Source organism: Eublepharis macularius, chromosome 14, assembly GCF_028583425.1.
Source record: "Eublepharis macularius isolate TG4126 chromosome 14, MPM_Emac_v1.0, whole genome shotgun sequence".
NCBI classification, from domain to species: Eukaryota; Metazoa; Chordata; class Lepidosauria; order Squamata; family Eublepharidae; genus Eublepharis; species Eublepharis macularius.
The window spans coordinates 49,909,986-49,935,271 of record NC_072803.1 but is presented as its reverse complement, the minus strand read 5'-3'; the positions used below and the strand labels follow the sequence as shown (position 1 = coordinate 49,935,271).

At 44.5% G+C, this 25,286-nt stretch overlaps 2 protein-coding genes across 2 annotated transcripts in view; one reads left to right on the top strand and one right to left on the bottom strand.

Annotated features, from left to right (window-relative positions):
• AKNA (AT-hook transcription factor) overlaps positions 1-6,983 on the top strand; it is a 47,444-nt gene extending 40,461 nt beyond the window's left edge. The window contains exons 18-21 of the mRNA XM_054997227.1: positions 144-284; positions 2,778-2,894; positions 3,798-3,975; positions 4,958-6,983. Of these exons, the coding sequence (XP_054853202.1) occupies positions 144-284; positions 2,778-2,894; positions 3,798-3,975; positions 4,958-5,249 (728 nt within the window). The 3' untranslated portion in view covers positions 5,250-6,983. The remainder of the gene's footprint in view (positions 1-143; positions 285-2,777; positions 2,895-3,797; positions 3,976-4,957) is intronic.
• A 3,077-nt stretch (positions 6,984-10,060) lies between these two features.
• Positions 10,061-25,286, bottom strand: part of LOC129342305 (syntaxin-binding protein 1) — a 72,034-nt gene continuing 56,808 nt past the window's right edge. The window contains exon 19 of the mRNA XM_054998002.1: positions 10,061-13,260. Within this exon, the coding sequence (XP_054853977.1) occupies positions 13,178-13,260 (83 nt within the window). The 3' untranslated portion in view covers positions 10,061-13,177. The remainder of the gene's footprint in view (positions 13,261-25,286) is intronic.

Genomic DNA, 25,286 nt, shown 5'->3' with positions numbered 1-25,286 from the left:
CAGCATTCCTTGTGGCCCAGACCCTCTATGGATTGTGCAGTGGTCTTCTTTGCGAGATTGCTCCCCCTCTTCTTGCACTGGATTGGGGCCTGTGGAGTTCTCTGCCAAGAGTACTCATCAAGTTTCTCGTTTTGCTTTCCTAGGAACACGGTACCCCTTGTCTACACCTTTGTCCCCAAAACCAAAGGTTCAGAAACGTCCTGACTCCTGCCCCCATTGCCAAAAGATCAGATCGCAGCCTGTAGAAGAACCCAAGAGTGAGCCAAAGGCTTCGGAGACGGAAGGTAAAATTTGTCAAATCTTTATCCTGTGTTTGGGTCATATGTAGTAACCCCTTGGCATTTACTAACAAATGGATGGTGTTGCTTCCTTAAACCATTCTCAAAGGACCCTGAACGGTGTGTTCCAAACATTGGCTGAATAAAAACAGAAGGCATATTTGACTATTAACACCTGAAAAGGAGAAGGGGCCATAGCACAGGGACAGAGTACCTGCCTTGAATCATGAATGTCCCAGATTCACTGAGAGGCATCTCCAAGAAAAGGAATCTTGAAAGCAGGTGTTGGGAGATATTTCTCTGCCTGAGACCCTGGAGAATTGCTAGTTATAGAGGAGACGGTAATGGGCTAGATGACTTTCTCTTGTTTGCATAAGTTATTGCTGCAGGCTGATCGGCTTCCTGTGATGTGGGCAACCTTGCCTCTGTATCAACATCAGAAAGTGATTGACTTAATCACATCTAGAGGCTGATTGGAAAGAGAAGGGCCAGAGTAGTAACTCATGCAGAGGTACAATGGGCAGGCTCTTCTGTGATCTGGTAATTCTGCTGAGTCTCCTTACCCGGCGTGATTGAATAATGCAGTTATATCCCAAGCGGCTTAACTCTCCAGCCCTCCCAAAATCCAGGAGGATTGGCAAGGCTGGCTCCAGCATCGCCAGCACCTGAGGCAGCTTAAGGGCTGCCTCTGTGTGTGTGTGTGCACGCACATGCATACCAGACTGCATGATGATGTCACTGCGTGTGATGTCATCACGCAGGGCTGGTGCACGCACGGACGGGGGGCCTTCCAGCCCTCCCGTTCAGTTGCTTTGCGGGCCAGGAACAGCCTGGCCCTCAGAGCAACTGAACAGGAGGCTGCCCGCTCAGCTGCCCCACGCTGCCACCGCCAGCACGCACTCCTGGCCGCCGCCAGTAGCTATGTGGCATGCACCCCTGAAGCCTTCAATGTCTTGCTTATGCCAGCTATTTCTTGGCAAACTATTTTTGGGATTATAGAGAGGGTTGAAAAATGGTTCCTACATTATAGTTATGATGCATGACTGTTAAGCACTTCTTCCTGGAGGAAAGAAAGTCTGATCCTGCTCTTAACTTTTCTTATGGATTCTGTTTTTTAAGTTGCAAGAGCCTAGCAACGGCTGAACTATGGGAGCCGTGGAAAAATCCTTGAACAATTAAGCTCTGTTAATTAGTAACTACTTCTGGATTGCTTCCTGATTTCTTACTTACAAATCAGCTCAGTTTGAAAGGAACCTCTGTCATCTATGGAAAGTGCTAACAGTAAAGGGACTTGCAATGGCTCCTGCTTTTGAATACACCAATACTTTGAGCATGGCGCAAAACAAAACAAAGACATTTTGCTGGAAGCACCTTTTGAAAGAAGAAGCATTTTAAAATAATTTCTAAATTTATCTCTAGCCTCTCTTTATTATGAGGAAAAGAGTTCTGTTGTGTTTTCTTGCTCCTGGCATTGAGAATTCTCTGATCTGCTGTGTAGTCTGGATTTGATATCATTGTGTACTTATACTTCCCTTTCCCCATCATGAATTCTGTGGTTAGTCATGGTTGGCTGCAGACAGGTGGACTACTTTTCCTTTGTGTAAGTTATTGATTTGAGTGATGCTTAGAGATTTTATCACTTTAGTGGCTGCCAGTTTGCTTCCTGGCAAGTGTTGGTTTTTAAAAAGCTTTGTTAACACGGGATCAGGCTTAAGGCTATGGCCAAAAGAGCTGTGCCAGGAAAAAAGCTTTAAATGGTCTGCCTTCACCTATCTCAACTTGCCTGCCAGTCCCTGTTCTCAGCCCATTTTGGATGCCTCCCCTCAGTCAAAAGTAGAGACGGGTTCTTTTGGTAGTGGCCCCTCTTTTATGGAACACCTTCCAATAAAGAGTACTGTTAACAGCTTTTTAGGCAACAAGAGGGAATGGTTTTGATTGCTTAAGTTTTATTTTTGGCTGGATCTGGTTTTATGCCATTTGTGCCACCTGTTTTTTATAACCTTTGTGTTGCCGATAAGAGAGCCCTGTCACTTAAGTGGATCATTTTGTTGGGGTGATTTTATTTCCAGTTGTGAGCTGCTTCAAGCAAATATTGGAAGAAGTGGCCAACAAATACTCCAAAGAAAGATATGGTATAAAACTGTGGAGCATTCATGTTGAACCTCAAACCAGAGAAAGGAAAGGTTGAAATGAACCAGATCAATGTGCAACCAATCTTTCTGGACTGTGTCATCTGTACAACAACCCTGTAAAGTGGGCTAGTATTATTCTCATGATATGGCAGATGGGAAAGCTGAGAGCATGAGGCCACCTTGTGAAATTGCAGCTGAGGAGAGATGTGAACTGCAGATTTCTTAGTTCATAGTTTACCATTTCAGTTACTACTATCCTGGCTCATATTGCTTTTTGTTCTCTCCCCAAGGCTTTGATTTTCCTTGGTTTGGGGGGATGGGTGAAACAGAGCTTGGTGTATTGACTTCCTCACTCTGCATTTTGTAGGCTATCATCTCCCCTCCACTGATTCATCCAAATCCAGCCAGCATAGCACTCAAAAGAAGATGGGACTATGTCCGCTGTGTAAAGATACCAAGAATCACAGGAGCAAACTGGTGAATGGTGAGAGAATGCTTAGAGAGAAGGCCTATGATGATTTTGAACACACATTCTCTGGGCTGAAAAGAAATGCCCGAGTGCAGCAAATGTGTGTTAAACTCACTTTTGCCATACTTTTATTAGTGTCTGTCTTCTCCCATTGTTTTACCGAACCTTTCCTTTCTCTGATAGGGAGGGGAAGTTTTGCCTGTGAAAGCATTTCTGGAAAAGGCAGCAGGCTGGTTCTAGCAAGGCAGTATGGAGCACTTCCTGCTTGCCATGCCTTTAAGCAAAACCCACTTCACAGTCAGTCTCTGTACGCATGCTATAGACATGGCTTTTATCCGTATGGGAGTAACTCTATATTAATCTTTTTATCACAGGCTTCTTTGAAGAGCTTGTTCAAAAAGCTGGTAAAAATCCAAGTTGGGGGTCTTTAAGAAATCAACAAAGATCAGTCTTTCTGTTGCAATCAGCCCTTTCCTTATATTAGCGATAACTCCATACCAGGCTCCCAGTTTCCTTTCTTACATTCTTCCGAGAGGAAAAGTGTCAGGGAGACCCACAGCATGATTGTAGGGAAGGGTTCATTTGCAGGTGTTCCAGCTGGAGAAAGGTTGTTTGCTGAGCCATGACCCATGTGGTGGCAATACTGTATAGTGGAACAATGTGGTGTGTATGTTGGCGAACCTCAAACCCCCATTTCTAGAGAAATTCTTACCCAGTGCTTAAATTACTTGGAGGAGAGGTAGGGGGCCTTAGTGAAACCCCAAGATCCATGCCTGAGTTCCCCTTGCCTTCTAAACAGTCTCAAAAGAAATAGGGCAATTCAAGCACTTCCTCTCATTTTTGTAGGTTGAATCTCAGTTCCATTCAGGATAGTTTAGTTCATGGGTTTTTTTTAATTCTGTTTCTTGTTGCCTTCAGGGGTGGACCACAGCAGAGAATTCACCTCATCACAAGGCCACAGTGAAGAAGAAAAGCGCTGTAATCGACAGCAGCCGCAGCAGCCCGGGCTGTGGTATTGGGCTCTCCCATCCCCAGCTGCATCAGTTGGCTATGTCCCCACCGTTCCCTTGGCAACCTATCTCCCATCATCTGTAATGTAAGAACGGCTCACTCACTCTCAGTCAGAGACTTCTGTCAGATTAGGGCCTTTCCACCCCTTGAGGTGCCTGCACTGCACATACCAAGAATTGCTAATTCCTCTTGTTGTGGCGGATTGTGTAGGAAGCAGCATGAGGTGCCTAGAAGCTGGCTGGTGTACCTCCTACTATCAGGGTTCATGCCCAGGTTGTGGGTCATACCAAGACCACCACAACCACTGTATGTTTTCATTAGATGGGGTGGGATAAAGGGGGGAAAGCCCACCAAAAGATGAGAAGGAAATGCTAAAGGGGGAGTCTGACAGCTAGAGGTAAAAAAAAAAAGGGGAGAAGTGGAGCACAGACTGGAGGATGGAATTTATCTGTCACATTCTTATCCCAGCTTTCCTCGAGAGAGCTTGAGGTGGGTATAAAAGGTGTTTCTTTGAAATTTTATCCTCACAACACCCCTGGCCGATTCCGCATGGCTTACCTGAAGCCAGGATGTTCTGCAACATCCCGGCTTCAGGTAAGCCATGCGGAATCAGCCCCTGTGGCTGCCTGTGACTCTGCAGGGAGATTCCCGGATGGGTTGGGGCTCCCGTTTTGGTCTCACGCCTTAATTACTGCTACAAATTGCTCTCAATAGGGGACCAAACAATCCGAGACATTATCTTCAAAAGCTGTTTAAGAAGATCATTTGGCTTATTTACTGAAGCCCTCCAAATTATTTTGCCTTTAGAGCTTTTGCCTTGCTTTAAATGAGTCTGGAAAGAGAGCAGTTGAAGAGGGTAATGGGGAATGCAACAGTTTCTAGCAAATTCCAAGCATCTGCTTGGAATACTGGAAGCATCCTTGCTTCCAGTATCAGGGGACAGGGAAAACAATCTCTCTTTTCCATCAGACCATGGTGGGACCATGGATCCCATCACTACTGTACTAAATATAGTATTGTTGTCTGTAGTGTGAAGTTCATGGAATGTTTCTTTTTTCCTCTCCCAGCTACTGTTCACCACCAGCACCTACCTCAGCTTCCTCTCCAGCTGGTGTTCCTGTGAACGTATCCACCAGGGATCAAGCTACAGCACCAAGAACTTGGTCCTTGGGGATGCAACCCCAAGGCCACTCCTGCTCCTTGATGCTCAACTTGGATGAGATGCAGGACCTCAGCTGGGCTCTGAACCATGCCATTGAAGCCGCCAAAGGTGTGAAGCTCACCACCAAGCGGATGAGCAGGTCTCTAACATCAGAACTGAGCAAAACTCGAAGCCTGCGGGGGTCCTGCCTCTTCTAATAGCAGTGCACAATGGGACCCTGTCCCCACCCCTTTTACCAAGGAAACGTGGACCAAGATGCCCAACTTACAGAAAAGAAGTCTTCTTCAGGAAACATTTCTTATGTGTTTAAGTGCCAAAGAACAACACCACAACCCCTTAACCTTCCAGGAGGACATCCCCTTAGTTGTTGGGGGCTAACAAGGCCATGGGTATCATGGAAAGCTGCAACCAAATCTCGGCTGGAAGGCTGGCCGTTTCCACACGCTCTTACAGGGATGGCCCACTCACGGAACGCTGGCAGCTTTTCCCCAGGAATCCAGACGTCTCCATTTTCAAAACAGTTGCGGGCTGTTTGGCTTCCATTTTGTCACCACCTTTTCTGGGTTCCTGGAAAGTGCTCCTTGCTTTTCCACAGAGGAAACACACACACACACACACACACACACCCATTGGGAGTTTTCATTAGGTTTCAAAGGCACGTTGCCTTCCCACCACATGAAGAAAAAGCACAACCGTTTCCCATTTCTTGCACTACCTCCTGTCCTTGCTTTGTGCTGCTTCCACACAGAAGTGGGAAAAGGCCGAGTGTCCCCCTGATGTAACTTTCTGGTACAAATCACAAACTAGGCAGAATTTTCTAGGGCAGCAGAATGGCACCACACTTCCCCTGGCATCCCTGTAGGTAAAAACTTTGACATTTGAAGGTTAAAAAAAAAGACAATGCAGGATCATCTCAGGGATGCTGAAACCGACTCATGGCGTGTAATGCTGATCACTTTCTACCGTGTAGAACAGCAGGATTTGAGTCCAGTGGCACCCCTCAGAGATCAACAAGATTTTCAGAGTATTAGCCTTCAAGCATATACCCTGAAAATCATAGTCTCTAAAATGCCTCTGGATTCAAATCATGTTCTACTGCAGATCAACATGTCCAGGGCTTTTTTTCAGCAGGAACGTGGAGGGCAATCAAAACTACCCTCTGTCTGGAGATCAGGGGGTGGGGCCACTGGCCATGTGACCATTTTTGCCGAGGGCGATTTAAACTTTCCAGCTGACCCAAAGTGACATCATTGTGTGGTCCTGAGTCCCACCACTGAGTTCCACCACCTCTTTTTCCAGAAAAAAAGCCCTGAACATGACTAGCTACCTGAATCTACCCCTATAGGAAGAGGCGAGCCCAATATGAATACCTTCGGAAACTGGAAGCAAGGCCCTTTTTGTGAAGCAAGGGATAAGGGGGGATTTTTTTAAAAAGGGGAGGCACTTACCTTATTTTTTGCCTGTGAATCCTTACTGTAGCCTTAGAACTTCCCCTGTTGGGAATATCCTCTTCAGACTACTCTTGGTTTCACCTTTACCGCCATCATTCTTTGCCTTAAGCCCTTGGACTGCTCAGCAACAGCCGCTTTGTTCAAGTTCAGAGCAGACCCTGTTGCACAGAGGGTAATGGACGTGGCTTCTCTTTGTTGGCCAGTCAGTTATTTATTTGTAAGGAGCTCAGCGACCACAAAGGACACTCTTAAGGCACCAAGGAACCACTGCTGGTTGCCTGAAGGGAGAACATCTGCACTTTAGTTTGCATCAACTTTTCTCTTCACCGAGCCATACCAGAAACAATGGCTGGCATTTGTGGAGCAAGACCTATCTTGGGCCTGGTGCATGCATCCCTGTAAAGAGCAGGTCAGAAGAAGGTCCTAGAAATGCTGTTGGCCTGCATCTGCTCCCGCAGTACTTACCTCAGGACTGTTAAGCTATTGTGTGAGAAGGATGTGAGACAGAAGAACTGTTTTTCAAAGGGGGAGGGATGGGGGCACATTCTTTTTCAGGAGGGCTGTATATTTTTCTTAATGCTGGTTATGCCTGTGGGGGGTTAGCATCACAGTTTGGTACAGCCGAGCCTTCGGGGAGAATCTTGATCCAGCAAGAATGGGAGATTGTGGTAGAGGCAGGGAATGGGACCTAGAGTGGATGAAGTATTCCTTTTCCTCTTGCTGGCACCCCTGAGCTGACAGCAGTCTGCAAAAGTTCTGTGTGCACACCAAAGTAGGTGCACTGAACAACATCACTCCCAAACTTAGAACTACCCTCCTCCCCACACACACACACACACTATTTGGTTTAGAGAAAAGAAAAGAAAGCAACCAACTGGTGTTGTTTCCACCCTGGGCAGACTCTGACCTTTTTTGTGTGTGTTAGTATCACGGATTCCTTTCCTTCTTCAAATGCAGCTGGTGAGCTCAGCTCAGTTCGGTCCACTTCTTAACTGGTGCCTTCACAAAAAGGCTCTCTCCAAAGTTTTTGATGTCATCATCCTTGTTCCAGGCGCTGCTTATCAGGCCCTAAAAGAGTGTATCCTATTTTTTTTTTATTTAAATGAGATTTCCTTCCTGACTTTTCCGCTCCATATCTTAGAGCTAAACTACATGAGATGAATTACACAAGGACACTCAAGTGAAGGGAGATGCAATGCTAGTTGGGAAATGTAGTTTGTATTTTGCCTCTCTCTACAGAGCCAGCAAAGATCACTCCTCAGAGGGTTTGTTAATTTCCTCTTTGCCTGGGGAAGGTTCTGTCCATTATTAATTTAACCCTCTGAGGAATGATCTTTGCAGGCTCTGTAGAGAGGTGAAATTAACAAAAGCTCTGAGATGCGATCTTTGCAGATTCTTGTACAGAGAGATGAAGTTCAAACTACATTTTCCGGCTAACACTGCGTCTCCCTTCACTTGAGCATCCTTGTGTAATTCATCTTGTGTAGTTTCTCTCTTAATTGGGAGCTAAGCTACATGTGACGCCTGACACAGGTTGGACACTTGTTAGCTTCCCTCAAGTTTTGATGGGAAATGTAGGCATCCTGGTCTTGCAGCTGTAATGGAGAGCCAAGCTGTAAAACCAGGATGCCTACATTTCCCATCAAAACTTGAGGGAAGCTGACGAGTGTCCAACCTGTGCCAGGCATCACTTGTAGCTTGGCTCTGAGAGACATTTAAAGTTACAGGAAGGTTTATGCCCAAAAGCTTGAAGACTGCAAAAGAAAATAATGGTACTCTTAAGTTGTGTTGATTTCAATAGTAGATATGGAAGGTATCGTTGAACTGAATGGGACTTCTAGGTACTTAATTTTGACTGGATCATGTCCCCATTTTCTACTAACTTTTTTTCTAAAGGGGGCTTCTTAAGAAAAAGTCAAACCCAAAGGCCCAATAGCAAATTTCAAAAGATTAGATGAGCAGGGTACAGATTTTAAAGTTCATTTTATGATGGGCTGCAGAAAGCTTAATAGTGTCTATGGCAGCCTAGCAGCTACAAGGATGCCATAGAGAAAGCATCCTTTTCCAGGCCCCCAAAAGATTGTGAACGTTTATTTTCCTCTTAATAATTATGTGGTGTTGTTGTTTAAATAAACTCAAGGAAGATCTTCCATTAGACAGAAACCTTGAAGCCTCTCTTGGTGAGAAAAGCAGGAAAATGCCTAAATCAATCAATCAACAGCTGGCTAATTAAGACTACACCGCATAGGGAAGGGGCTCTGAGCAGTTTTAAGCAGACTGTAGCATATCAGCCATTTGATCAGTCGACTGCTGGTTTATGCCACAGCTACTGGCTTGCCAATCTCGTTGCAGACCGTTTTCTCCTGTGCTTGCTGTTGGGGAATGAAGTGGGCCGCTTGTGTCTAGGGCATTAAAGCACTTTCTTTTGCCTCGTGCACTTCTGGCTCCTGCTATGAATGAAAGCACCTCTCTGTGCCCTGCACCAGAGAGGGCAGCAATCCGTCCGGAGCTACTGGCTGCTAGGTGCTTCGTTCCCCAACAGGAAGCGGCAACTCAACAGCCAGCTAATCAGTGTAGCCTGTAGTAGCATGAAGGCTGGTTTGTTGACTAGCTACAGTCACATTTTTAGCTTTCAGTCAAGACTGGAAACCGCTTTTTAGTGGACGAGATTTTACCCACTCCTCATTTAGTGGCTGAACATATTTTGGGCCCCTGGCACCAGCTTCACCCAGCGTTCAGAGTGCTGTGCATGCAACTGGATCTGCCTCTACTCTTTCTTGAGCCAGCCAACCTGCACTGTTGTTGTTTTTTAAACCCAGGATGTTTGCACTGTGTGTGTGTGTGTGTCTGTGTTAGGCAGAGCCATAATCATGGAATGGTACCAGCTCCACGCATCATCTTTTTCTTTTTTGAAATGAAGAAATAGCAACCTAACCCCTTTCCTTTGAGAGGGAGAAGGGGCTATTTGTTATTTTGCTTAATAAATAATTTGTGTGGTTCTTTTTTGTAATAGAGCCATTGCTGCATTTATTTGGGACTGTATTTATGCATAGCTTGCCTGCCTATATTAAATCAAGCACTCTCTTTCCACCTATGGTCACCAATGGAAGCTCATAGCCACACTGTTGCTTGCCAACATCCCATATACAGTGGTAGAGTGCTTCTGAACCCGGAGGTTCGATTTAGCTATCCTGGCTAAAAGTCACTGCCCAACCAGTCTTCTTTGAAATATCCTCAGTCCTTTTAGAAACCCACTTGAGCTACAATAGCTTAATCTTGGGTACAGCCAATTCCAGTAGAGAGGGGTTCCTTTAATTCAGCTTCACTCCATTGCAGCACCCTCCCATCACCGTATCAAGTCCCGTTTTGAAAAGTTTTCCAAATTAAATCTCAGTCCTTTCTGTGCACTATTGCAGACATACATACTACAGCTTTTGGTCTGTTCCTACAGTTCTGCTGTTTCTGACTTGCATTACAATGTGTTTCTACCTGGCCTTTCCCTCTCTGCCCCCTTCCCCTATCCAGCATGAGCTACAGCCAAAGCTCTTCACTTCATGGACGGGACAGCAATTTTTTATTGACCAAGTGCTTTTTTTTCTTTAAGTACAGAAGGACAGCTATACAGAGATGATGCATTTTGTGCTTCAACATTTCCAATTAATTTCAAGGTTAAAACGAAATTCCATGACAATAGTAGTTTTTTTCTTTTAGTTTTTAGTTTTGTAAAATATAAATAACTGATAAAAACAAAAACAGATCTAAACAAAAGGAGACCCTGAAGCAGTTGCATTGATAAACTAAAATTAAAAGGGGAAGGTGGGTAGAGTGCAGGAAAAGAGAGCAAGTAATGAGCGACAACGACCAAACAAATCATCCGTGCAAATGAATTCAGCCTTTGCCCTAAGGGAATATACATACAGAAATATAGTATCCTGGGCAAGGAAGTAGGGAGAAATGATTACAAAGAAGAGAGAGAACATTTGTGAGTAGGGAGCATTTGTGGGCGGTTGCCTTTTAATTCTCACTGCCGGAGGATTTGAAGAAGAGAAGGGAATACCCATGTACCGGGCAGAAACAAAACAAAACAGAAAAGGAAGAGAGTTCAATCAAAACTCAAATCACAATAAGCTCAATGCAGCATTTGTGGAAGAACAAAAAAACAGACTCCAGAAAAACACTACTTCCAAGTTTGCAGTGACATCACGAAATATAGTTGTTTAATTCACAGACACACCATCGGCTGCAACCAAAGACACAGAGAGGCTCCGAAAGAGGAAAAACTCCTCCCCCGGCCATTGTGAAAACAGCAAATAATCCCCATAAAATTCGGAAAGGATGACATTTCAACTGTGCTAGTGCAGGAAAGGATCACACGGCTAAAATCAGTAAGGCAAAACCCATTCTGAAAGGGGGTGGGGGGTCACCCAGTTTTTCAAAACCCTACTATTTTTAATAAAGCAGGTACCCACTTCAATCTTCCCCACTTCATTTGCTGAGAGTTATTCAGCTTTGGGGTCTGCGCAAAGGTTGGCAGGTTTTTCCACCTTCATTCACTAATGAAATGTTTTTTTAAAAAACAATCTGCTTTCTTGGGGCAACCGCCCTACATTATTGATTCCCCCCCCCTTTCCTGCTTTTAACACTTCATAGCTGTTTGTAGCTGCAGGGGAATTAAAAACAAAAATCATCAGGAGACAAGAAAATGCTCACAAAATTCAGCATCGTGCAATCAGCAAAGCATCCTTTCGGGGAGTGCCCTCAAGATTATGAAAACTGCATAGACCACTCAGTTGATGCCACTGAAAATACAGACCAGCTTCCCGGTTGTCTGATCTTGAAAGCCCTTCCGCCTAACGTGCAAAAAGTACATATCCCACTATTGATTACTGAGGACCTTGGTTCTTCCTTGGTTCTGCCACATACACTGCAAGACCCCAGCACACTCGTTTGGCATGGGTCACGAGGATCTCCAGGTGGCCCCGTTTGACACACCAGAGGGGGAAAAAATGAGGCTGGAGGAAGAGAAAACTTTGATATGATAGAGAAATCACTGACTTAGGTGTACAAACACATTTTGGTCCTCCTGTCTCTTGCTCACACAAGTTTGGCAGGTTTTTCAAATAAGGTAAAAGCTGGACGTGCCTATACATCACGAGCGGCAGTCCATTTTTAAACTCTCCCGTTTGCTGTCTGCAACCTCAAATAGGTAGTTCAGACTACACGAAGGAAACAGGTACAACAGCACCTTGCAACATGATCTCTCTTCTACAACCTCAAGTCACGTATGCACATCCAGAAGTCCTCCTTCAAATGTGAAGGCGCGAGCTGCATGGAACAGAGCCTCTTGTCTTAAGATATGCAGGAGCAGAACTGGAGGGGGGAGAAGGGAATTAACTAAAGACTCTTTGAGATGGAAGCAGGTTTTACACTAGCTAATGTCAAATCTGCTCCCTTCCCAAGCATATACTGGGGATTGTATCTGAGTGAATTCTCTTAGAGATCTCTCCCTGAATTACAGTCCTCCAGCAGGAAGGAGGAAATAAATTATGCACTGCACATCATATCTAACTGGTGCCTCCCAGTGGGGAAGGGGCAGCAGCCGGGAAATCTGAGGCCCCTGCAGATCCTGTTAGGATTAATGCTTCCAGGATGATTGACATGGATTCTGCCTTCTGCCACCAGCCAGTGGAAGGAGCATCCCAAAGCCCTTCCACCAGCCAGTGGAAGGAGCAGAATACTCCTTCCTCTCAGTCATTCACCAGGAGACAATTCAGAAATGCTCCCTCCTCCCTTTTATGCTGAAGCACTCACTTGAAAGCTCATTTGCTAACATGCCTTGGGCCTGTTAAGAAGCAGGATTGGCCGCTGAAAAATGCCAGCAAGGAGAGAACTGTTTCTTTGTCAAAACAAGGCTTAGGGAAGGCTAGTCCAGGTATGCTGGAGCTGCAAACACCACTCAGTTTAACACAGTCCTCTAAAAAAGAGAGGAAGAAAAACACAAAAACAACAAGGGGGGAAAAAAACCACACACGCACGCACAAAAGCCCAACCATCTACACTTTTATGAACTCAAGAAATACAAAACCAAGACGACAATCCCAACAACAGCGGCAATGGGGAGGGAGAGAAAAGGAAAAAAAATAGATATAATCTATTTCTAAAATGCAAGCAAATTCCAACGCACAGAAGAGAGCATTCACAATTTGCAATCTGAGTTTAGGTACATGAGCACATAACCATAAATAAGTCACGAGCATTCATCCATCCAGGCAGAAAAATAAAAAATACACTATTTAAAAAAAATACTATAATTGCCAGGGATGAATCAATGGGGATCTTTGAGAAATGAGTTCGGTTTGGTGGTTTTATTTTATCAGATACATACGAAGATAATAGATATATTATAGAATATATTATTTTTTCCCCTTTAGACACAATGCATATTTTTTTTTGTTTCCTTATTTACCTTTGCTTCAAATGAATGATGAAAGAGAGATGAAGGAAAGGGAGGGGAGGTCCATCAAAAACACAGGAAGAGGGGTGGAAATGAATCCAGCGCTGGCAAATTAAAACCAGGGACAGCAATGACACCAGGAAGGTGGGATACGCTGAAAGGGGGTTGCTGCTTTTTTGATGCGAGGGAGGTGGGGAGAAAGGAAAGCTGGGCTCTCTTTTTAACTGCTGCTTTCTTCCTCCGTTTTGTTCAACTTCTTCAGTGTGTCCAGCACTTTCCGTGGGGTGAGGATATGAGTGGAGCCTGCAGCCGAGTGGGAAGACAAAAGAAAGGCGTTACCATTCCAAAAAGAGCATCAAGGGAGCAGGGAGGCGGTTATCAATCTACGGGGCTGGCTTTAGTGACCCAAAGTAGACTTTAAGGAGGGGGCTTGGAAGGGGGGCCGTCCCACCTATTGTCCAAGTGAGTGTGCCCACATGTACCCCAGTCACACCACACCCCTCGAGGACCAGCTGGCCCCTCAATAGGTAAAGCTTCTCAACATTTGAGATGGGGGCTATTGGCCACAGTGGTCACCCACGCCACAGGGACTATCACTCTGCATGCTACTGGCCCAGAAGGCAGAGAAGTGACCATGGTGCAGGAGGATTTTGTGAATACCCTGACAAATAATCCCCAACAACCCTCCCACAGAGATGCGCAAGGTTGCTGCCTTAGATACAATGAGAGGGGGGAGTCCACCTCCAGCTCCTGGAACCTTACCTGATGACACAGGGTAGCAAAAACATACTGCATTTTAATTGGAAGAAATGCTTGCCAACAAAACACAAAAAAAGTAAGCCTATGGAGCTACCAGTAGTAGATCTAGTGTAGAAAACTAGAAAGGAAATTTAAATTAAAAGCAAAATGTTACATGGAGGCCTCTCTGAAAACCAAGTGCAGTGAAGGAATGAGGTATGGGGCGTGTGGATTGCTGGGTCATGGTCGCCCATGCTGAGTGTGCAGAGAGGCAGGGCCGAGTGGAGCATGAGGCCCACGCATGCAGTGGCAAGGGGCAGCCTCCCAAGAAAGGAACAGCCCCTTTACCTCCCGTCTCTGGTGGGAAGTAAGAGCCAAATCAAAAAAAAAAAAAAGTGTTGTTCAGACTTGAAAATGTGCTCGTTTAAAGAGATGGAAGGAAAGGGGTGGAAGGAGTGTGGCAAGAGGAATATTGCTGGAAGCCAGAATTTAATGCATCTGAACAAAACTTGCATCCACAGAAAAAAGATCTAGGGAAACAAATTCCTTCAAAGACACCCAGTTGTAGCCCCTAAGGCAGTAGGACTCCCTCCACGGCTCACAGAGAGCCGCACTTGTCAATTTACATCGACCAAAAGAACCACGATTGGTGTATGCCCCGTATGCCATCTCCCCAAACATGCACATCCAGTGAGATATAATCTTAATAACAAATGTGTATAACTATAACCTTTTGGATGTCCAGAGTACCTCTGAGTATGTATGGTTGTCTCTTCCCACTACTGTTGAACCTTAGCCAGTCTTGTGTATCTGGACTGATGGGAAAAGCTTGCCAGTCAGACTGATGACACAAAACAGTGTGAAAGTGTCCATATTCTCTCTGTTAAAAATGCCCTTCCAGTTAAATTCTAGTGTTGCGAGAGATGAGATGGTTAGAACCTCTCTCTCTCTGCTAAGTGAGAACCACCTGCCAGCCACAACCCCCACGGAGAAATAGCCTTGCCCAATTTTCTGAAAGACAGGGCAGGCGCTATGTGGGGGAACAGTGCTCTGAAAAGCCACAAGTGACCTGTCTAAAAGGCACTTGGAGTTCTTGAGCCATGGAGTATCCCTGCCCTAAAGACCCCTCAGTTGTCTTACAGAAGTCAGCAAAACACTAAGGAGATTAAGAAAAACACTACAGCAATGCATACCTTGATATTCTGAAAAAAACCCACCAAAACTGCCCCTGGCCATGGTGCTCTTAGAACAACAGATCATTGTCCTACCCCAGCATCTTTGTGATACAAATCCAATATACCGGGCATTGGTAATGAAAGTAGCAACCAATGTAATGCTAGAAGCGTCAATCTGGACTACAGTGGACTGTTCCAACTTGTAAAGGGGAGACACAGCTCCATGACCTAGGTTCTGTGTATTATGTATTCAGACAGCATTTTTACAGAGCATTTTCCCTTGGTAAACAGTAGCCTAGGAACACTAAAATTGGTTTCTGGTAAGAGTCAGGGGGCGAATTCTTCCTCTCCCCAACCATTTTCCCAACTTCAACTAGTCCTGCTATTTGCCCTATATTAAGACAGTATTCAGGAACCTTGTCTGTTTTACCTGACAAGGTATATAACAACAACAACAACAGTAGATTTATATACCGCCTTTCAGGACAACTTAACGCCCACTCAGAGCAGTTTACAAAGTGTGTTATTATTATCCTCACAACAATCACCCTGTGAGGTGGGTGAGGCTGAGACAGCTCCAAGAAGCTGTGACTGACCCAACGTCACCAGCTGGCTTCAAGCGGAGGAGTGGGGAATCAAACCCGGTTCTCCAGATTAGAGTCCTGCCACCCTTAACCACTAGACAAAACTGCAGCTTTGGATGAATCCTCCACCAACCCCATACTATAGTCATGATCTTAACTGGAGCTGCCATTTCTGCTATTTACTGAGGAAAATAGTCTTGTTTAATTCTACCCCAGGTCACTCACGTATAAACTTAAACATGACTGGATGAAAGCAACCCCACAGCTGCTCGTGGCTCTCAGAGTTGATTAGGTCTTCTTCCAAATCTGCTTAATAAAATTTGGTGGTCCTTAACCTCCAACGATTCACTTGCCTGCATGTCAACTCCTCATCTGTAACCAGAGGGCTCTCAGAAAAACTAGAGACAAGGTTATGGTATCTTTGCTACATGCCCTATGGTTACAACTAGAACTAGGAAAGACAGAAGAATGGAGAAAAATTCTAGCACAACCATCTTGGAGAAGAAATGCAGCTTTTATTTTATTTATTCTTTGTCTGATTCCCTGATACAATCTGTAAATCACTGAAGGCAATTCTCACATCATTTACAACATACTCCCTGTGTGAGCACATTCTGCATTCTATACCAAGCATGCCATTGGAGGAACCACATGGGTGGACTTCACATGGACCCCAAGTTGCAACTGGAGAGTCAGAGGCAACTTCATTGTCTCAGGCTGTGAACACAGGAGGTCTAAGCAGCTGTCTGATATACAGCAGGAACTACAACTCGATGGTAAATACATACTTTGTATGCAGAAGGTGCCTATATTTCCACTGCAGAAACATCTCCGGTAGCTTGCCTGAGAAAGACCTTTAGCTAGGCCTTTTTTTCTGGGAAAAGAGGTGGTGGAACTCATTGAGTTGCCAGCACAGGGGGCAACTCCTGGTGGGAGGTGGTGCCTCTGGTACCATGTGCACACGCAAAGTGTACACATGCTTCTCGGACCGTGCAATGACGTCACTTTGGGTCAGCTGGAACAAGGGGAGGAGTTTTTTAAAATTTAAATCGCCCTCAGTGAAAATGGTCACATGGCTGGTGGCCCCACCCCCTGATCTCCAGACAGAGGGGTGTTCAGATCGCCCTCCGCGATTTAAACTCCCCTCTGGAGATCAAGGGGTGGGGCCACTGGCCATGTGACCATTTTCAAGAGGTGCCGGAACTCCATTCCACCGCGTTCCAGCTGAAAAAAAGCCCTGCCTTTAGCCAACATCTTAAAGAGATGCTGCCAGTCACGTTATTGGATGGAGACTTGGCACAGGTTAGCCATGTATGCTATATAATAAATCAAGCCAGTAAAAAGGATTGGGAGGGTGAGGTTGAAGGGAAGTCTTAATGGTGATCCATAGGCAGCAGTAAAGAAAGACGAGCCTTTGTATCAGCTAACTTGATTATGCCCAGGTATTGATAGGAAATACTCCTGGCTACAGCAAAATAGTTTGATCAAAGACCATGGCAGAAGAGAAGAGAATATGAACGGGTGTGCCACAAGGAATGACAACTCTACCATACCACCACGGAATTGCGACTTTCTGAAATGCTCTTTCTTGTGTCAAATCATTAAAACAAGCCTGCTCTGGAGAAAAACATTATTTCCTCCAGCTCTACAGGTCGCAGTTGAACATAATACTCAACATTTACCTGATCATGCATGATGCTTGCTTTTTAAAACGTCTCCATCCTTTATATTTCCTTCAATATATCCACTCCTCTTTATCCACTTACATGGAACATCTAAACAAAACAAACCTTCTTTCTGCTACAATGACATCGCCAGTCTTTTGCCCAAAAAGCAGTGTACAGTTGACAGCATATATGCACAGACTCACAAGTTCTGCCTAATGGAAAGAGCTCAGCAAACTTAGTTGCCCACTTTTTGCGCATAGCAGCAACATGCCTCTTAGTGTCTGGCAGAAATTCAGAAGATGCATCCCCTCCCACCAGCTGCATATATACCAAGTTAAAGGCACAGAAGCCCAGTAAAGCAAAATGAGTCAACACTGTTTCCTTCACTACAGCACCATCTTTTCATCCAAAGATGCAATTTTTTTAAATGATGGCTTTTTAAGAGGGCTGTCCATATTTTTCCACTCACCAGCTTACCATCTCCTTTTATTTCTCTGCCTTCGTCCCCTTGCCAGGAATTATATTTTAGGCAGCTAGGAGGAGAGAGACAAAAAGGATGGTAGAGGCAAAGGAAATAGTGGAAAGGAGGCTGGATTGCAAAGCAATCCAGTTTGAAAAGGTGTATAGGGGTGGCATGGCCTGATCTCCAAGGTCACAAATATGGCTTCCAGGGAACTGTAGTTGCTGACAAAGAGTGCAATTTTTTAGAAACAAATAAATCCAAGAGTGAGCTCCCGGGTTTTCGTTTTCTTTTTTTAAAAAAATAAATTATTTAATCATATAAACAATAATACAAAGAGCTCCCTGGTTTTCAAGCAGATGAGTGGTGCACAGTATAGGGGAACAGAGGCAAGAGCTGCCTTCTACTATGGTTACCCCTAACTTCCCTCTTGCCAAAGTGAAAGGAAAGACCAGATAGAGGCAGGTCTTCAGACTGATTAAATCAGACAGCAAGTAACACATTGACAAAAGAGAAGAACAGCAAACGTCTAGCTGTGTTTGCAGTAATGCATCTCACACTTTACATGACCTTGAATACTCTGAGGCTGCTCCACATTTTGAGAGAAAGCAAGACCACATTTCAGGTGCAAAATATAGCACATCCACAACTGAGCTGGTGGGGTTGTTTTCATTGCAATGACTCTGGACCAAGGATCATCTCAGAAGTTCAAACATGTGTTCCCATCAGTGGTTTGTACTATTGGTTTCTCTGGTCACATCCTACTGATGCAGGGTTTGTCTTTAACCAGCTGTGGTTAAATAACAACTGGAAGATCCAATAGCCATTGACAGCTCAGAGATAAAGAGCCAGTGTCACTAGATCTGGAATAGAAATAATCTATTTCAGGTTGTCCTGGCAGAAATAGATGGTTAGAGTGCTTTTTTTCAAAAGGCCGCAGTTTCCTCCACCCTTCTTGAAGGGACTTCAAGATAGCTACATGTCTTCTAAGCGAGGAGTCAAAGCAAAGAAGAACAGCAGCCCTTCATTGGCCAGTGAAGTGAAAAGATGCAAACAGAACAGAACAAGTATTTTCGCATCAGCTTTCCTCGCCTACATTCTACGTATGGTCCGGTCAACACAAGCAACTGAATGAGGTGGTAGAATGAACAGCACAACCTCAGACTGCACAAAAGGGAATCCAGTTTTTGTTGCTTCTCTCAATATATTTTTAAAAGAATCTTATTTAGAAGTAGGAAACTAGCACAACTGGGAGAAAAGTCCTACTCGGCCCCTTTACATGATTAAAAAAAAAAACTGAACAAGCGTTTTAACACAGGGGAGCGTTCAAACAGGCAGCCCCCACCTGTGGGACAATCCATTCTATTACCTGAGCACTCTGATCAGAATTCTGTGGAGATCAGCGGACTGCACTGGGAGGGGCAAGTCAGGAAAGTTCCATTCTGTCTCTGGAAAATGTAGTCTGGATCTAAACCATTGCATAGATTTCAATTTCCCCTCAAATATATGTTTTCTTCCCAACCCCCTTCCCGTCAGAGCTAAACTACACGAGACAAATTACATGAGCATGCTCAAGTGAAAGGAGATGCAATGTTAGCCAGGAAGCGTAGTTTGAATTTCCCCTCTCACTACAGAGCCAGCAAAGATGGCTCCTCAGAGGGTTTGTTAATTTCATCCCTCTACAGAGTGGGAAAGATGGCTCCTCAGAGGTTTTATTAATTTCCTCTTTGCCTCCTGGAAGGCTCTGTCAATTATTACCAAACCCTTCCAGGAACTATCTTTGCCTGCTCTGTAGAGAGGTGAAATTAACAACAAACCCTCTGAAGAGCGATATTTGCCAGCTCTGTAGAGAGAGGTGAAATTCAAACTACATTTCCCAGTTAACATTGTGTCTCCCTTCACTTGAACGTCCTCGTGTAATTCGTCTCGTGTAGTTAAGCTGTCAGAAAAAAATTGTGCCCCCCCCCATTACTTCAACATTTCTGGAAATTCTGCATCTCTACACCTGATATCATTCAGAACATGCAAGGACCAAAACACCTCTTCATTGGTCCCATAGTCCCCCTCTCCACTAGCTTAACCCTGTCCCATCACCTCTTTCTCCAAAACCTAGCCAATGAAGACAGGACAGTTGCAAATTCATTCTGGAGGCTTTTCTCACTTTTCCTCCCTTTTCACCAGTGGCCCTGACACAAGGAGCCCTAAGTAGGAAAACATCCTTTGGAGTATTAAGGACTCACTGTGTCTTGGAGACAGTTTCCCCAGGTTCCCTTGTGCCTAGGACCTAGGTGTTGCAATATTCAAGGTGCCAAAGGAAGGGAGGGAGACAAAGGTCTCCAGAGATTCACGTCCTTTCCCTGCTTGCTAAGTCCGTTTAGGAGAAGGGAAGCAGCAGCAGCAGGGGGTAGTCTTTCAATTATGAGCCAAGCTTGGAGAAGTACTCTTAAGGTTGTTGTATGGGCTGAAGGTGAGCATTCCAAGCCCAGAAACCACACATTTTGGAAAAGTAACAACTCCCATCCAAGGGACTATAACTCTGTGAAGGACCCTAAGCTCTCCAGCATAATTCTCAGCACCAGGCAAAACTACAGTTCCCAGGGGAAACGCCAAAACTCAAACTAGTTTAATTCTGCAAACAAGACTGCAAACTGGAGGAAGCTCAACAAACGAAAGTAATAATAATCATCTCAAAATGCTTTTTAGCAGGCCAAATAAGTGTTTCTCCAAATTTGCATTTTTTAAAAAGTGGGCTGCCATTTCCTTTGGAAACCGGTAGCTGATGGCATGAATATTCAGTAAGTTCTGGCTACGAGAGATTCATGGTATAGAACTTGATGGAAGCAGCATTAGACACATTTTCAAAAACTGTTATTAAAAATCCGCAAGCATTTTCTCACCCAAGAATCGAAAAAGAAGGAAAACAGAGAGAAGGAAGAAAGGAGAAAAAGAAAAGAGAGAGAAAGAAAAAGGTGACGTAAAAATCAAAGAAGCCCTTCCACACGGGAAAGGGTTTCTTCTCTATAGTAAGCTGCTTTTACTTTTGGTTTCTTTGGCTCTCATTCCATTGTTGGAGCCTGTTCCTCAAAAGATACCCTAGTGGAATCCCTGAAGTCGGGGTGCCTCAGATCCATGAGAAATTTGGTGGGAGTGAGAATGTGAGTAGAACCTGTGAGAGAACAGAGCGCGGGCTGACGTCTTGCACAGAAAGAAATCAAAGGAACATGCCAAAAAAGATTTAAGGCCTTAAAATATTATTTCACTGTCAAAATATTGGTACGCCGCAGGTGAGGATGTGGGAGGAAGCAAAAATGAGAAGAGACAGAGAAACGCATGGAAGGAAATGGGGCACGGTGGAGGTGAATGAACGGTCGGCAAAGCATCGCCATGCACTGAAACGCAACAGGCTGAGTTTTGGCAGTCACTATTGGGCCTCCATCATCAGCATTTTCAGGGTTGGTGGGCAGGCTTCTCTTGCTTTGGGGGCTCTGTTTCACGGTATCCAAGCACTGCAGGCCATCACCCAGCTATCAGTGGTTACGTGGCTGCGAATCAGCACTCTACTGGTTCGAATCTACTGGTTCGAATCAGCACTCTACTGGTTCGAATTCGCAGTGGCTGCGAATCAGCACTCTACTGGTTCGAATCCCACTACTGCCATGAACTCAGTAGGTGGCCTTGGGTAAGCCACCCCTCTCAGCCCCAGCTGGATTGTGGGGATAATAATAACACTAACTTGTTCACTGCTCTGGGTGAGGTACTAATCTGTCTAGAAGAGCGGTATATAAATGCAGTTATAATAATAATTATAATAATAATAATAATACGATTTATATACCACCCTTCAGGACAACTTAATGCCCACTCAGAGCGGTTTACAAAGTATGCCATTATTATCCCCACAACAAAATACCCTGTGAGGTAGGTGGGGCTGAGAGAACTCCAGAGAGCCGTGACTACCCAAGGTCACCCAGCTGGCTTCAAGTGGAGGAGTGGGGAATCAAACCCAGCTCTCCAGATTAGAGTCCCGCACTCTTAATCACTACACCAAACTGGCAGTTTGATGTATTATCATCATCATCATCATCATCATCAGTAGTAGTAGTAGTAGTAGTAGTAGTAGTGGTGGTGGTGGTGGTGGTGGTGATTATGATGGAAACGAGCTGTTCAGAGTCTGGAAATATTTATGTCAAGCTAATTAATTTGAGCATCAAGATTCAAGTTCAGTAAAAGCCAGTTTGGTGTAGTGGTTAAGAGTGCTGGACTCTAATCTGGAGAACCGAGTTTGATTCCCCACTCCTCCACTTGAAGCCAGCTTTCACTGCTTCTAAGAGCTCTCTCAGCCCCACCCACCTCACAGGGTGTTTTGTTGTGGGGATAATAATAACATACTTTGTAAACTGCTTTGAGTGGGCATTAAGTTGTCCTGAAGGGGAGTATGTAAATCAAATGTTACTATTACTATCACTATCACAGACCAACAAGATTTTCAGAGTATAATCGTTTGAGAGTCAAAGCTCTAAAAAGCTTATACTTTAAAAATCTTGTTGGTCTTTAAGGTGCTACTGGACTCGAATCTTGCTGTTCTACTGCAAACCAGCATGGCCACTCACCTGAAACTAATTTGAACACATATGTCTTTTTGTTCCTATAGCAGCTTAAATCAGCCATGAGGCATTTTCAGTTACGGAAACAGTTCAGGAAGAAATAATATATCCTCCATAATAGTACGACTCAAGTGGGGAGGGGGAGCACAACCCCGGGAAAGGAGCTACAGTAGCCTTTATCCAGATACCCCCCTCTGACATACTTCTATGGAGGACATATTATCAAGAACCAATGTGGCACAGCGGTCAGGGTGTAATACTAGGATCTAGGAGACCCAGCTTTGAATCTCTATTCTGCCACAGAAGCATGCTGGATGACCTTGAGCGAATCACACACTCTTAGCCTAAGTTAACTCGCAGGCTTGTTGTGAGGATTAAATGAAGGTATAAACTGCTGATAATTGAGTTTATATGCTACTCTTCTAGATAGATTAGTGCCCCATTTAGTGCAGTGAACAAAGTCAGTGTTATTATTATCCCCACAATGCAGCTGGGGCTGAAAGAAGTGGCTAATCCAAGGCTACCTGCTGAGCACATGGCAGTAATAATAATAATAACAACAACAACATTCGATTTATATACCACTCTTCAGGACAACTTAATGTCCACTCAGAAAGGTTTACAAAGTATGTTGTTATTATCTCCCAACACCCTGTGAGGTGGGTGGGGCTGAAAGAGCTCTGAGAGAGCTGTGACTGACCCAAGGTCACCAGCTGGCTTCAAGTGGAGGAGTGGGGAATCAAACCTGGCTCTCCAGATTAGAGACCTGCGCTCTTAACCACTGGCTCTCCAGTTTGGTGTAGTGGTTAAGAGTAGTGGGATTTAAACCAGCAGAGTGCCGATTTGCAACCCAACCTCTTAACCACTATGCTACAGCAGCTCGTTGATGTGAGCCACTTTGGGTTCCCACTGGGGATAAGGGCAGGGTATAAAGGAAGTAAATAATTAATAAACTATACAATCACTGAATGCCAGCAACGAGGCTTGCTCCCAATTAAAATAAAACTGGTAGTGGGTGGCCCTAGTTAGGCAGTTTGATGTATATTCTAGCCAATTTCTATAAACAAGCTGGCTCAAGCCATACTGATGTCTGCCCTTCTTCTAGATTTGGCCTGTGGGTCTGAGTGGGTCTGGGATATTGGAACATGTTAGAATATCCTCCTTTGTTACGGTCTAGTCTTGTGAGGCAAAACCTAGAGAGAAAGTACTCTAGTGAATGCAGCAAAGACATCTCTGTTGTCTTAAAAAGAAAAACGAAGTGGCAACAGTGAACTCCTAAGTCTGGCAAAAGGAGGTCCTGAGGTGAACTGCCGCCACCCAGAAAGAATGTGAGACACAGCACCTGGTCTTTGATGAACATTAAACACACATGCACCAATTGCAACCACAGAGCAAAGAAAAGCATTGTTAACATTAGAAGAAGCTACGTTTAGTTTACCTGACATAGAAACACACATAATTATAAAGTGAAGTGACGGACCAGATGTATGAGTCGTGAGACAGAGAAGGAAAGAGAAGGTCAGGGAAGACGGCACCATCTTGGCATAGGGAAAAATCCAATGAGCAGATGAGGGGCTAATTAGACATTAGGATGGCCACAGGCAGATGCTCGGTTAGGGAAAAGATGGATGTTTGTTTAATCAGCTCTAAGTACAAGTGAGACTGACATCAAGGGCCTCAGCATGGTTGGAACTTCTTGTCAGCACCCATGAGAAATTCAGCGGGCTGACTCTCGATTGGAGATGTTTGCTCTATCTCTCATTTCCCAAATGGGAGACGCTCCTGGAAATTGTGGTGACATCAGGCACAAGAAAACCGCATTTTGCTGCTGTCTTCAGGCTGCCTTACAATGGCCCACAGGCCTCTTACGAGAATATGGATGCTCTCTCAAACCAGTCTCCCATTTCCAGGAGGAAGAGGGAGGGAGGTGGGGCAGGGATGCAATGCCAACTCTTTCATGATCCAATTAAATCGATTGGCACTGTTGGTGGGTGAAGAGCTAAAAGCAGCTTAAGAAGGTCACACTTTGCTTCCTGACAGAACTGAGAGGGAAGGGATCCACAACTGGGAGGGAGGGTGAACAGAGAAGGAAGCCACAATTTGGGGAGGGGGATGGAGTGCCAAGGGACAGTCCCACACCTACCATGTCCATAACAACTTTCATGCCACCTTGTGCATCAAAACTGTGAAAAGACAAACAGCCCTCCCAACTGCTCTGTTTTTGTGAAGCCTCCATTTCCATAAACCATTGCAGTCTGGGCAAGATGACAAAATGAAAGGACCCTGCTACAGTCATAGTATAAACTCAGTTCTGGTTTTTCGGTCCACTTCTGGCTTGTTACCTCCTTCAGACATAGAAGAGAACATGGTGCACACACTCACCCATTTTGGCAAGTGCATTTATCTCAATGGGAAACTTTGGGTTCACATATCAATGAAAACCTACCAAAGCCTAAACAGAAATTAGCTCAGTTATTTCTCCATCTATTAGTAATTAAATTTGGATAATTCTGCATATTTTCATTATGGTTTCTGAGATATTGTTGGGAGGAGGGTTGGTGATCAGTAAAATTTTGATTGAACAATAGAACTTAAATTTGGGGTGGGGGAAGAAGATGCAAAGGGATCTCAGAGCCTTGGCTATACCATGAGAGCTTTGCCTGAGAACTGTGATGGCTGCCCTGATGGGGAGTTAAATATATATATTTAACTCATATATTCATATATATGAGTTATATGAGTACAATTCATATATATATAACTCATATATATGAGTTATAATGAGTACAATTCATATATATATGAATTGTACTCCCAGCCAATGGCTCTTGAAGCAGTTTAGAACATAAACTGAATTCAAAAACCAAGTAAAAAAGACAATAAAACCACCACCACCCTCTCTATATATGAACACAGCAAACAAGTTTTGAAATCCTTTGGGGAAAAAATTCAAGGCCAGCCCAATGGTAAAAATCACCATAGATCAGCAACCTTGAAGTAGAGGAGCTGTGGCTCAGTGGCAGACCATCTGCTTGGCATGCAGAAGGTCCCAGGTTCAATCCCCAGAATCTATCATTGAAAGGTTCAGCTTTGTAGAAGAC